This window comes from Nipponia nippon, unplaced genomic scaffold, assembly GCF_047370975.1.
Source record: "Nipponia nippon isolate SJK-2023a ecotype South Korea unplaced genomic scaffold, ASM4737097v1 scaffold_5, whole genome shotgun sequence".
NCBI lineage: Eukaryota > Metazoa > Chordata > Aves > Pelecaniformes > Threskiornithidae > Nipponia > Nipponia nippon.
The window spans coordinates 22,261,446-22,274,981 of NW_028262369.1; the positions used below are offsets into that span (position 1 = coordinate 22,261,446).

Consider the following 13,536-nt stretch of genomic DNA (forward strand, 5'->3'; position numbering starts at 1 on the left):
AAAGGGGCGTTAGCAATCCTTTATTCCCTCTTTTAATTCTACCTGGATTATGCATTGATTTTAAAAACCTCTTAAAGTTTTAATCTTTATAATTGTTATCCTATAATTGTAGAGTTCACTTTGGTGGGCAAAATGTCTACCCTGCAGAGGACAACAGGCGAACTCAAATTCTGTCCGTCAAGGCCAGCGCTTTACCCTCTGTATATGCCCCTACAAACTAGAATCAAACATTGCTCCCACCACGACTCGTAAATACAAAACAGTCTGCGGGAGTTCCTGCCCAACTACAGACTGAACGATTTGGCCACTGACAATCAAAACACAAAGTCAGAAATACTTACTTTTGAAAACACAACAAGAAAGCAACTTACACTCGGAATCAGATCCTGCAGGAGGACACAGTTTTGAACATTGGGACTGTCCGAGGACAGGCTGATGGCTCTGGGATTTGTGCGGTGCATTACCCTGGGAAGGTCTCCGCACAGATACTCAGATGCAGCCTCTCAGACTCCCATGGCCAGCTGTGTCCGGGACACAATGCTGCAGCAGTGAGCTCAACCTCGGGGGAGGAAGGAGAAACTTATATATAGCTGCTGTGGGGATGAGCTGATGGGTGCTTTCAGGAGTCCATTTCAGCTCCCACTGGCTGCAGAATGCTGATGACATGGAAGTTGAGGGGGCTCACACCCTATTCATCACTAAGGCATGCACAAACTGTGCCCCACGACCTAAAAAAAATAACTTGGCCTGCCAGAAGTTTGGTTTGGGTGTTTTTGTTTGCTTTGTTTTGTTTTGTTTTTTTCTCAGATCAAGTACACATTTCTCAAACTCATATGGAACTGATTCAGTACACTGAAGACTGCGATGTCAAAATCTCACCCACAGCAACTATTATCATTCTATGCAGAAAACAAAAGAAACACAGATTTTATCAACTCTGATATTAGCAATGGCAAAGTCTTATTGTCTTCGCAGAGGCCTTAAGCAATCCAACAGGAATGGGAGCTGAGTAAAGCAATATAGGTCTTTCAGGGCTTGACCTGTGCTTAAAGAGCAGAGTGAATATGGGGACACAATGAGAGCATGCCACTACGAAGATCTCTTCTTTGCCACCTTGGGTTCACAGTTGCCTGGATCATTCAGAAAAAAATCATTTGACAGAGAGAAGCCCTTTTCATAACCTACGACTGTTTTTATGGTTTTATCCTACGTAGCAGAGTGTGGTATCAGTGAAATGACAGCCTCAACAAAAAACCCCAGTGGTTTGGCTCAACTGTTCTTCAAAAACGCATTGCTGCTGCTGAGTACAACATACCTGCTTATCTTGTCAAAGGAAAGGTACTCCCTCCACCTGCGTGAGGATGCCATCTATATATATCCTTAGGTTTTCGGCTCGCAGCCCCTTTGGAGCCTCTGTCTGACGGCCAGAGCCATTCCTGACACCAGGCACGGAGAACTGCACAACCCGCCTTTAGCAACGGGCAGGACGGCAGCTCCGGGAGGTAGGTATCTCCCTGGCCACAGTAATGAATGGATGTCTCGGCCAGCCCAGGAGAGCCCAGCCCGCCTCAGAAATACAGCAGGACAGCGTGAGTGCACGCCGGGAGTCCCGCTGGCATCGCGGCTGCTCGCCCCACAGCCGCAGATGGCAGCTGGGCCCCAGGGAGTGACAGGCTCCTGATGGCAGCAGCACGTGTAGCATCTTCATGTGACATCCACAGGTGGGGCAGAGGGGAAAACAGTTTTTATCCGTTGCTATGGAGTCATGATTAGCTTGTATGTCTTCAGAGCCTGCCGAGGAGAAATGAAGGCTATTTTCTTATATAGATGTCATGAAATCAATCCTTGCAGAATTTCTGGAGTCAAAGGCTAAACAGGTTTGCCCGAATACCTTCTGTTACTTGATACACAAATAAATCTAGCCGGGAGACCTAAAATGCGTGTCATTTTTCAGCTGGAGCTGATCGCAAAAAAATTACTCTTTAGTCTCATTTGGAGTTGTTTATGCACACAATAACATAATAGAAGTGTGTTAAATAAAATGCAGCAATTATCTTCGCAGAAAATTGGTCTTAGAAAATTAAGCAAAAAAACCCTCCCTTATTGCAAAGCCTAGTGACTTCAGAAGAAACTTTTCCCTTATTCTCTCCAAATGCTAAAAGAAAACCTGATGTTCTTCTTTTAAAATGTGTCTGCCTTTAGGTCTTTGGCACAGGTTTACTGATGGGAGGGCCGGCAATCTATTTAATGACTGCATTGACGTCAATAGCATAACTGAAATACTTACTAAGATGCATGAGTCCAACTTTCAGGGGGTGTGTGTTCACAGGCAGGCGCAACACACGAAACGGATTCTCTGCGGGAATGAACTACCCGTGAAGAGCAAGAAACGGCCTCGGGACATCCCCAGCGCCGTCTGGAGTTTGGTCAGCTACACTCGCTTTTTCCGCAGGTAACTTTTGAAGTTCACTTTGAAACGCGCTTCTAATTTCTCAAGCAGTAAGAATCGCTTTACCATTCAACAGCCTTACTCAGTCACGTCATTAGGCTGACATCTATCTGATTTCTTTTACAGTTTTGCTTAGTTTCTAAATAATCTGCATCATTATAGCACTGCACGCTTTACAAATAGTATTTGTAGGCAATAATATTTATAGGTAAGTCTACAGTACCACTGAATTTACGGCGCACAATCAGTTACTTTTTAGCTCAGCTGTTTGGTCACATATGGCTCCTCTTGCACACTTGTTAAAAGCCTAAAACATCACATCTACTTGACTTGTGCGATCTGTCTCAAAATCAAGAGGCCAGATCTTCAGCCAAACTCACAGCAGACCAACAGAATTCCAAAATGAATCCTCTATTTCGTATATGCCCAGAGCTATTCTCCGCACGCCAAGCAGAGGAAGTATGGTGCAAGAGCACTAGCTCCATACTAATTACTTGGGATTTACAGATATTAGTAACCAAGAGCTGACTTTGATGCACAGGGTTTGTTAACTCGTACAAAAAGCTGGGACTCTCATTAGCACAAGCACCAGCATTATCCAGTCTTTTGTTTATGCTTTACACAAATGTTCGTGCACGAGTCTGTGTACATCTTACACCCACACAAAAAATGAAAGAGTACAAGTTCTGAGTTCGTGTAAAGGCATGTGAGAAGTGCAGACAAACGTGCAGATGTACAGGAAAGCAGAGGCAAGGGCACAAGCAAGAAAAATACCAATCTTTCACTCCCATCCCCGGAGAGGAATTTTAACAAAGCTTTAATCCCATGAGCCCTGAAAAGCCTGTGTGTGACATATCCCAAAGTGCTACACCCCCCAAAGCCTCGGGTTGCAAAGCAAATCAGCTATATTATATTGCTAGGTATATAATTAATTGTGAGGACATACTATAATTATTCAGTGTTGAAAGTATCCAAGGGGCACTTGGTTGCCTGCTCTTGAGAAAAGTTTCTGCAAACCACTCACAGATCCAGGAAGCACACAACACTGTTTGACCCTTAACACTGTGCTTTGCTCCTGTCAGCCATCGGTAACATTTAAACACAACAGCCGATCAAACAAACCAGTATGGGAAAATCCTGTCCATCTGGGTATCGATCTTACGGCAGAAATGTGCCACCTCTCCCCTGCTCCCCTGTTCATCTGGAAAAGGCTTCTCGCTCCGTGTTGCATCACGACTGGTACAGCACCTTCTCCACAACCTCTGCGATGGCGGGTGGTTCATTTACGGCAGCACCCACAGGTAACACACGGGCTTTTTGACACATGCGCTGCAAAGCTAAGGTGATGGCATGAAGAACCTATGCTAGTTCAAACATGAAGACCAGGTACATGACCATTGTCATGCAGCGAGGGAGAGGCCTTGCTATTGGGAATCTAAGCAAACAGCACCGATCCTGTACTGAGCCAAGAGAAAGACTAGGACAATATGAAAAAGTCCTGGGAAAAATACAAAGGAAGCAAAACAGATGGAGAAAAGTTGTACCAAAATGGGCAGAAGAATGAGAGGCCTAGACTGAATGTAGCGGCCAGTGAAAGATGATTTAATTCTGAGGGAATTAGGGCCAGTGAAGTAAATAAATATGGAGGAAGGAACAAAACTAAGCAGGAACCGCCAGACTTGTTGCTGGTTAAAGATTTTATTAGTCGGATCAGTTGGGTAGGATCTAAAGACCTTTCATTGATGCCAGGGGAGGAGAGCGCTGAATCGCGAAGAGAAGGCGCTGATGGATTCACTGAGCCCAAGGTAGTACAAAGGTCAATGAAAGTAACGGTGGCAGAGGCCACATTTAAAAAAAAAAAAAAGAAGAATAGGAGAAAGAAACATCACAGACATTTGTGCGACAATGTGTTTGTATCATTGTTTCTGTAACTCCGGAGAAGGTAGTTGGGCAGCATCCGTTCATAATCCTGGCCCTGCGCAATTGCACTCTGTAATGCTATACACCGCTTAGGAACCTCATGGTCTGAAGTATTCCCATTATCCTTCCCAGCTGTGAAGTTCATGAGCTAATTACGGATTTATGTACTTTTTGCTACAGCTTTATCTTTCCATGTTATGGTTTCTCAGTTAATTCATAAAAGCAATTTTGTTCGTTCCTGTGATCTGCAGTTATAACAAAATAACAGGAAAAATCTGCCAGATTTACTAAAGCTGATACCAAGGACAAAACACAGGATGTTCAATACATATTCCTCTTCCTTTTAGGGCTGTGGTTATAAGGTTAAGAAAGCTCTGAAATTTACAGTGACATCAGTATCGGCTTTGAAGGCACTTCATCCCATGAAAAACCCGGCAAGAATTTTTCATGCTTTCAAGAAAATGAAAGCAAAAAAGAAAAAGAATTTCGTAATTTCGACACAGCTGATTCATTTCACCACCATGGGCCTGGGTCCTCAGTGATGCAACTCCTTGGGAGCACCAGATTTGGCTCCTCTCTGTTTGAAACAACTGACAAATCCCCTAATATTCTAGCTGGAGTAAACAGCTGGCATGTATTACTTTCAGTGGAAATGCTGAACGTAATTTGTCTCCCTCCAGGGTAATTTTATTAATGTATGCTAGTTTGCTTTAAACCCTGAGTTCTGTACTTTTCATAACAGGATATAAATCACTCCACTAATGACAAATAAAAGGAGACATATACGAGGTGCTCATAGTGATGTCAATTGATTGTAGTAAATCTATGAATCAATGTGTGACATGGGAGAGCTAAAATAAAATTCCGAGCTTTGCCGACTAACCAATCTAGAGAATATAAACACATTTCATTTCAAAACACATTCTTTTATCTAGAGGGATGCAATGCAGCCTAGTCCCAATCAAAACATTACTGTTTCCTTCTCCAAAACTTTCAGGAAAAACACTCTGTGTCCTTTCAGACACAGGAGCCATTGGCACATAACTGAAAGCGTTCTGATAGGAAAATATCTCCTTCCTTTCATAATTTCCAAACCAGAAGCCATCTAGGGAAAAAAAGCTGCAAACACTGGAAAAAAAAAAATCCCCTAAAGATCTTTGTTCTTGCTGCATTTACATGGAAACTTCCTTAGAAAGTAAATGGCTGTCATTGTTTTCTGCTATACTGACATGAATTACAATATGTAACAATGGCTGTAAATAGGTGAAGGAAGGCAATCACCAAATTGACCAAGGCAACCGCTGTACAGAATGACTACAGCCTCCGCAGGAAACAAGAGAGGCTCTACAGGAACCCGGAATGCACTCTGGGCAGCAAAGTGGGGACACCAAATGCAACAAGTAAATAAGGTCAGAAATTCAGAATTGTCCTGGCTTACATGCTAGAATAAATAAGAAAATAAATAACTGCAGGATAGAGTAACACTGGCATTCCTCACTTACACCTCTATTTTCATGTGAGCACAGGGAGAACGTGAGCTGCAGGTATACAACCTATCCCAGAAGCGAGTAGGCAGGTGTCTGGGTGCTGGCCCCACCTAGGAATCATAGAATCATAGAATCGTTAAGGTTGGAAAAGACCCTTAGGATCATCGAGTGCAATCATAAACCTAGCACTGCCAAGTCCACCACTAAACCATGCCCTTAAGCACCATGTCTACCCGTCTTTTCAATACCTCCAGGGATGGGGACTCAACCACTTCCCTGGGCAGCCTGTTCCAGTACCTGATTACGCTTTCAGTGAAGAAGTTTTTCCTAATATCCAACCTATTCGCATCCCCTCTCTCTGCTATGAGTCTAAGCCTTGTAGACTACCTGACAATTTGTGAGTGTGGCAGCTCTATCAGGCTGGTTTTCAATGTGTCAGAGCTGCTGTCCCTTCTCAGCAAGCTCACTCCTGATGCCCTCAGCATAGGGGTGTGACAGTATGGCAGATGCAATGTCTTAGGCTGGTCAGGAAGGGATTGCTTCAGCCTAGAGACTAGATCCTGTGAGAGCTGGTAAAATTCATCAACAAAAATAATCTGAAACTGAGTTCAAGTAAGAACCCCAGGCTTTTTCAATAACAATGTCAATATTGGCTTCTTTCACGTAGGAAATTACACAATTTCCTATCAATCTCAAAAATATTTCTTATTCTTACCTACCAACTGTCACAATTCACTTTCTTAAGTTGTAATGATACAACTCACATTTTTTGTTTCATTTGAAGACTTCACCTAAAGTCAGCTAAGTTACATGGTTAAGAACTCATTTACTTGAGGGGCCACAAATCCAGCCTACATTTCTCTACTTTTTACAGATTCCACAAGCTGCTGAGCTGCAGTTTTCTTCCATAGTCCTTTTGCAACTGAAAAAAAATCTGCATACTGAAAATGCATCCAGCGTGGCTCATTTCCACATCTGGACATTTTATTTTTTCACATCTCAGGTAAGATGTTAATATAAGTTATTTCAGATATATCCACCTATCCACATATAATTACTAGCACTGAAACATTAAAAACCGTGAGTCAGGATCACAAGGTTAAAAATGCTAAGAGTTGGATTCTTCTCAGTTGTTTTCTCATTTTGAGCTTTGCAGCGTAACACAAAACTTGCTCTACAGTTATGTGTGTCAGATGTGTTCAATCAAAAAGGAAGCTGAAATTTTCATGTATTCCCAGCATTAGAAGCTTGGGTTAGCTAAAAAGTAACAAGTATCCTACAGCTCATGTTGGAAATACTGTAGAAAAATATCCACAAAGAGTTAAAAATTTGAAAGCAATTGTTTCCACAGAAAGTGTTAAGAAAATTAATCTAAAAATTCCTGGAAGGGAATTCTCTCCTTGTTATTAGATTCTGTAACCTATATAAACAGATCTATGGAAAACTTATGAAATTTTCCATGATTTTTTTCGCACAGGCCACAAAATCAAAGTCTTGCTAGAACAGACTTTTAAATAAAGTTACGAGTTGCATTCCTGCTAGCCCTGACTTGACACTGTTCGCAGAGAGGGAGTGCAGGAGAAGGCATTTAAGATCGTGATGTCCAGTTTTCTTTCTGCATCAGAGGTTTCCACATCCCATTTACAAGTTTTGAGGAACCTAATCTGGAAGTCTCCAGGACTATACGTGTCCCCAGACAGTAAATAATACACAGCATGAAAGAAAATTATAGTTATCCGGGTTTCACTCACTGTAAAAATTAAGCTTTATTAGTCCCTTCAAGCACATAATTATTGGAAAGGCTGAGATTAAACCTTACAAATGGGCACTCCTCCAAATCTTATCTCCTTCTCTGTGGGAGTAACTTTTAAATTAGTGCAAGTAGGGCCAGCGCTGTTCCTGAGAAGGGTCCCACAAGCCCTCAGCACTGCATGGCTAAACCCAGGTGCAACAATAAAGAAACTTGTCATGAGCAGGTTGCCTCTGCTTCCCATCCTCAGTACTTCACCCCACCTGAGCAGCCCCCTGCTCCCACCATGACTCCCCCCTGCCTCCGCTTGCTGGGCTCGCACTGCTACCTACCCCACCTTGCTTTGGCACCCCAGGCGGACGCTGAGTCCCCTTGGGGGTCCCTCGCTCGCCCAGGCTCTAGCACAAGCTGTACACACTGCGCTGCCCGGCACCCTCCGTCCAGAGGCTTTGCTCGCTGTTGTTCTCCTCCATGATCATAGTCAAACCTGCTTCTGTTTGCTGTGGTCTCTGACCTGACACAGGGGTGAGGACAAGGTGACCGAGGGACACCATGCGCAGAGGGCGAGCAGACAGGAAAGAAGATGAGATTAGCCACATTCACTGACTTCTGCTCTCGTTCGATTGCTAAATGTAGATTTCAAAAGACCACAAGCAAAAAACGAAACAAAAAAATGTCGTTCCAGGGCAGCCTAATAAAAGCAGAGGAAGTTTCACCTGAGAAAGGTTTTTGAGATTGCAATTTTTACATAGATCACATGGAAACAAACTGAAATAAACAGGATAAAAAAAAATACAGCTGTGCCTGAGCCTGTTCAAGGCTTGTAGGCTGGGGCTTGTCCAGGCCTGAGCAGCACAGGGACTCAGAAGAATAGCAGTCACTGTGGCCATGACTATCAAACCAAAATCATGTTTGTCTTTTATGCTAACATACAAGGATAAACCCCAAACCCAAACTATTAAAATAACAATATTTGGGCCTGATGGTTCTCTTGTATTGGTTTTGCACGAGTAACTCAGAAGCAGCTCTACGAGCCCAGAACTGCACCAGGGGGAGGGGGCAGAGAAGCAGCTGTTAGTAAAATGATGTGCAATAAGCCTTCATCTGCATTTCACCTTGCAGGTGATTATCAAAGTCACACACATACCTTGCGGGTTAACTCTGGAGAGAGGTGGTTGACTCGTTGCTGGAGATCTCCTAAGAGGCATAAAGAATAATCTATAAATAGGTGTTATTTTATCATTTCAAACCCTGTTGGTAGTTCAAACTGCCAATTCCCACAGTTAAAAATCCTTTTCCATACCCTCAAAGAAGCCCAAAACACTTTAAAATTATTTGGCAGTTAATGAGCAGTATCAATATATCTGTTAGGAAAACCCAAAGATGTATGTCCCGTGGCTAGACACACACACACACATGCTGGAAAGAAGGTATACCAGGGAAGATACACCATCATCCCATGCTGCCTTTGCAACTTTCTGCTCAAAATATGCCAGGAAGTCAGCAAGGGCGAGTCTCTGTGGCTGAGGGGGTCAGTGGGTCCCCCAGAACCAAGGCCTTCTCCCGAAAAGCTTTTCCCTACAAGGTCTGGACTGAACCCTGAAGTAATGTCAAATGCTACAGCAGCATGTGGGCTGCAAGGCAATGCCATAGGTAAGGTGAGAAACGTACGGCTTTAAGCCCTACCGTTAACAGTTTGAATTGCACCTGGAAGCAAGTAAGAAGACTGCAGTCACTAGCGTAAGCGCTGAAACAGCTGAAGGACATTTTTTTGACTAGGAGCAACAATTTCATCAGAAAAGACTGGATTTCAGAAGGACCAAAAGCTATTTGAAAAATTGGCTCAGGTCAAGCAAACAGGGTCTGACTGAAAAAAGGGTGCAGCATTTCTCCAAATGTCCAAATATTGCATTGTGAGATTTGCCAAATAAAACTGTTAATTTTTCAAGTTGAAACCATAATTTACTTGGGAAAAAAGAGACTTATTTTTTAAAGAAGTTAAAAAGAGTTGACACCAAAGTCAAGATCCTTCATTTTGGATTCAATGTGTTTTTTCAGGCTGACCAAAAATGAAACTTTGGGGTTTTGCTTCCCTATGAAGTTTCTGATACATTTTAAGTGAAGCCAGATTTCCCCACACTCTCTTTTAGCCAACCTTCTAACCCCAATTTTTTGAGTCAGCCACTGAACTGAAACACCCATTATTTGCCAGCTCTCCTTTGAAGCTAAAATCAAAGCAAGTGAGCGGCTCAATTCTGCTGCAATTGTAGCTCCAGGCACTTCTTCAGAAGTGCTTCAGGAAGGCCTTGCTAACCAGGTAAGATCTGCATTAGGGTAACGCAGCTGCAGTCCTGCTTCGAACCCTCGGCCCCAGCCTCCCGGTCCGCTGGCAGCACGTGGGCCAGCGGGGCTCCAAAGCCTGCTCCTGAGCGGCAGGCTCCCCTCGGCGCAGCACCCGCTTGCCGGCTGCGATTTCAAAGGCTCGGCTTTTCTGGAGGGAGCTGCAGGACCCAGATTCTTCGAAGGGTTCAGCACAGGGCACACACGTTGGATGCCGACTTCTCTGAAAATCTGCCCCGACCTGCCTCTGCTGAGCCTTTGAAAAGCCAAATCTTGAAATCTCTAAAAAACAGAAACTCCCCAATAGGGACACTACGCCGCGGCTGCAGCGCTTCCAGTATCTGGGGAGACGTGCTCCAGGTATCTCCAAACCCTGCACTGAGTTGCACAGACATGCCGTCGGGGGGGCGGGGAGGGATGAACTAGTATCAGTAGGGTATTCCCCGCTGCAAAGCCTGCAAAGGGAAGGGCACCGCTCCCGGCATCCTTGAATTACGTCCTGGCTGTGCCCATCCTGGTTTCTGTGGCAGCCAGGGCGCAGGCAACAGAGACCCAGAGATCTGGGTTTCGACAGCACTGCCCCTTCTTAGGCACCACCAGGCTCAAGTGTACATGGCTCCCGCAGGAAGATCCTTCTCTCTTGCCAGCGGGTATTAAGAGGAACAGGCGCCAGATACTTTCTGACCGTGTCCTGGGCCGCGTCTGCCAAACTCAGGCACTCTGAAACCATTAATCATACCCTTCTCTTTTCCAATCAGGAAACTGTCTTAAAAACCCTCACGTTAAAGTCCAAAAAATATGACTTCTAGTTGGTTTTTTTTCCTCCAGCCCTTAACATTCATATTTTCCAGCATTTCTGTAAATATGTGGGCCAGCATCCTCTTTTTCCTTCTTGGGGTGGGGTGGGGAGTGGAGGAGAGGAAAAAAGAGGGGAGATGAGGGGCTAAAGAAAAGCTGAGATTCTCATGATCCCCAGAGCAGAAGTTTAAGTAAAATACCACATATCATGAGACATATGATAAAATCATGAGCTGGCAGCACGGCTGTAACCCAGCAGAGCTGTTTGGAAACTGTGCGGGAAGGTCCACACTGCCTGGAAGCACATTCCGCCACGGACTTGGATGTTTGGTATCTAATGGTTTAAACATTTAATGACTTTTATTTTGGCTGGCCACATGACTTTATACCTCAATCAAATCTGGGAATGTTTTCAAAAGGACACTGCAAGATGCCTCTGTGTCCTACAGGTTACGCCCTCGCTTCCTTCCGGCCCCATCCAATTTCAGATTCCTCATTAGGAACTGCTGAAATGCTCGAGGTCTTCAAAAAAGCAAAGCTTAAAAAAAGGAATCTGTTTCAGCCATCTGTTTTTCTATTAACCGCGATCTTGGAATGCGGCGGTTCCTTCCGATTAAAATTTGCAAACAGAAATCAACGGGAGGAAAACCTCACGCCTGGATAAAACGCTGGGCTTTATGTAAAATACAAGATTACATTGGAAGGCAGAAAGCAGAGTCCATAGCGGGCACCCAGGCGATGCCACTCACGTGTGCAGCAGTGGAGCAAGCCCGTGGTATCCCACTGGAGCGCACTTTTGCACCTCATCCTTCACTTCAGGAGCCAGCAGGACGCTTCGAGCGAGCAGCGCCTGCCAGTCCCAGGGTGGGATGGGTGGGTGCATAACCGAGGTCGCCAGGAATGAATGATGCTGGTTTCACACAGAACAGCTCTCTTGGGGCAAAACAGGCCAGAAAATGACGATGACTGGCTCATTATAAATAGCTAAGGGGAAATGGTGGTTCCGGACAAAGGCATAAAAAGGAGTTTGTTTGGTTTCTCCTGTTCAGCAGGTATAAAAAACAACATCCTCCTCCTAAGTTCAGTGCATCACCTTCCCCATTCAGTGCAATTACAGTGTCAAACAAAGCGAGGTAGGATCCCTGGCCTGCAGGGAGCACAGGCCGGTTCTCTGGGCAGCCCCCCGGAGCCGAGCTGCAGGACGGAAATCCTCACCGTCCCCACAGCCTCACGCTTGGGGTTTCCCTCCTTGGCATCTGCCCTTTGGCCATGACTGCCTCTCTTGTGCAACAATGGTGGAAATGCAGGGCAGCACCCCAGCTTGACCAAACACCAATGACGCCTCTGCTCTGAGCGGGGCACCTAACAAATTCCTGGGACAGCCAAGCTGGCAAAGTGAGGAAAACATCACACACACCCAGCTTGCCCAGAAACACATCGCACCCCCTTCCCAAGCAGAAACACATCGCTCCCTCCTCAGGCTCGCCATGCTTTTCCAGTCTTTCCTGCCAGGCGCCATGACTGAGCAGTGAGGGCCTGCGACGCTGGCAAGCCAAGAGCCTCTTTCGGGGCTGAGGGGGCACAGACAGGCGTGAGGAAGGGGAACGGGGGCTCGGCGGCCGCCGGGGAGGCGATGCCCCGGGGGGATGCTCTCCCCTGAGGTGGGAGACGACGGCGGGAACCCGGCCGGCGGGCTGCGCTCTGGCGCCCCCTGGCGTCCCGCCCAAGAGGCAGAGCGGGCCGCAGGCAGCGCGGCGGTAGCCCGGGGCCGGCGGGGTCCGAGCAGGGGCGGCGGCGGCCGGGGACCCGCCCGCCGCCGCCCCTGCTCGGACCCCGCCGGCCCCTGCTGCGTGCGAGCCGTAAGGGAACGAAAAACGATGGGCTTACTTGTTGGAGGTGCCGTGCAAATTGGTAAGGAGCGTGAAGTTGTTCCTCACGCTTCGTAGGCTCGCCAGCACCTATGAGGGAGGCAAAACCGGAGTACGTTATCTTCTCCGCCTCAGGTTTTAGTTAGTTTGTTGTTTTGTTTTTTGTTTTTTTTTTTTTTTTTAATTTGAGAGGCCAACAGGCTGCCAACTCACCTGGGCAAAAGGTGTGACAATCAGGTCGTCCCCATGCCTAAGGAGAAATGGAGAAAAATGTGTAAATTTCCCTCAAACCGGGCGTCATTCACCCCAGAGAAAGAGCATTTTACAGAGGGAGGTTTCCCCAGGCAGCGCCCGCTACAAAAAAAAAAAATTAACCCATGCAGCGTTTATTTAACACTACATAAAATCTTGTTCCTAATGGAAAGGTCTCACAGTAGATATCCAAAACAACCCAGCTGGAGCGACTGTTCAAGATTGGTAACACCAGGCAATAAAAGCCAGGAAATTCAAAAGTTAAGGCAGCACGCTTGCACCGCGGTGGAAAAAAAAACCGTAACGGTCCGGGAAAAGGTCAGCTTTGAATTTCCTGGCTTTTGTTGATCTCTGTCACAGTCCTTAATGTTATTCAGCCTCTGGGTTTTGTCTGGCCGTTTTCATCATGGAAGATTTGAGCAGAAATTCTGAGAAAAATACATCGTCACCATCAATAAGAGGGATTTTTTTGCGATATTAATACATAGCACTTGTGCGTATATGAAAAATCCAGTCTGATTTACCTAACTGAGACACGGCAGGGTAGAGCTATTGCTGTGCAGCACAGACCTGGCAGCGGCTGGAAAGCAAGGCGATTCAGCGCAGCTGCTGGTGGGCTCCCGTCCCTCTGGGTGGTTCACACCACGCGCATCTGATGCAGCGAGCAGGGGC

General features: G+C 45.8%; 1 protein-coding gene across 4 annotated transcripts in view; it reads right to left on the reverse strand.

Annotated features, from left to right (window-relative positions):
- Positions 1-13,536, reverse strand: part of PDE4B (phosphodiesterase 4B) — a 221,018-nt gene that overhangs the window by 46,911 nt on the left and 160,571 nt on the right. For all 4 annotated transcript variants that reach the window (XM_087734351.1, XM_087734352.1, XM_087734353.1 and 1 more), the window contains 3 exons: positions 12,826-12,862; positions 12,632-12,702; positions 8,754-8,803 (listed from right to left, as the gene is read on the reverse strand). In XM_087734351.1, the coding sequence (XP_087590477.1) occupies positions 8,754-8,803; positions 12,632-12,702; positions 12,826-12,862 (158 nt within the window). The remainder of the gene's footprint in view (positions 1-8,753; positions 8,804-12,631; positions 12,703-12,825; positions 12,863-13,536) is intronic.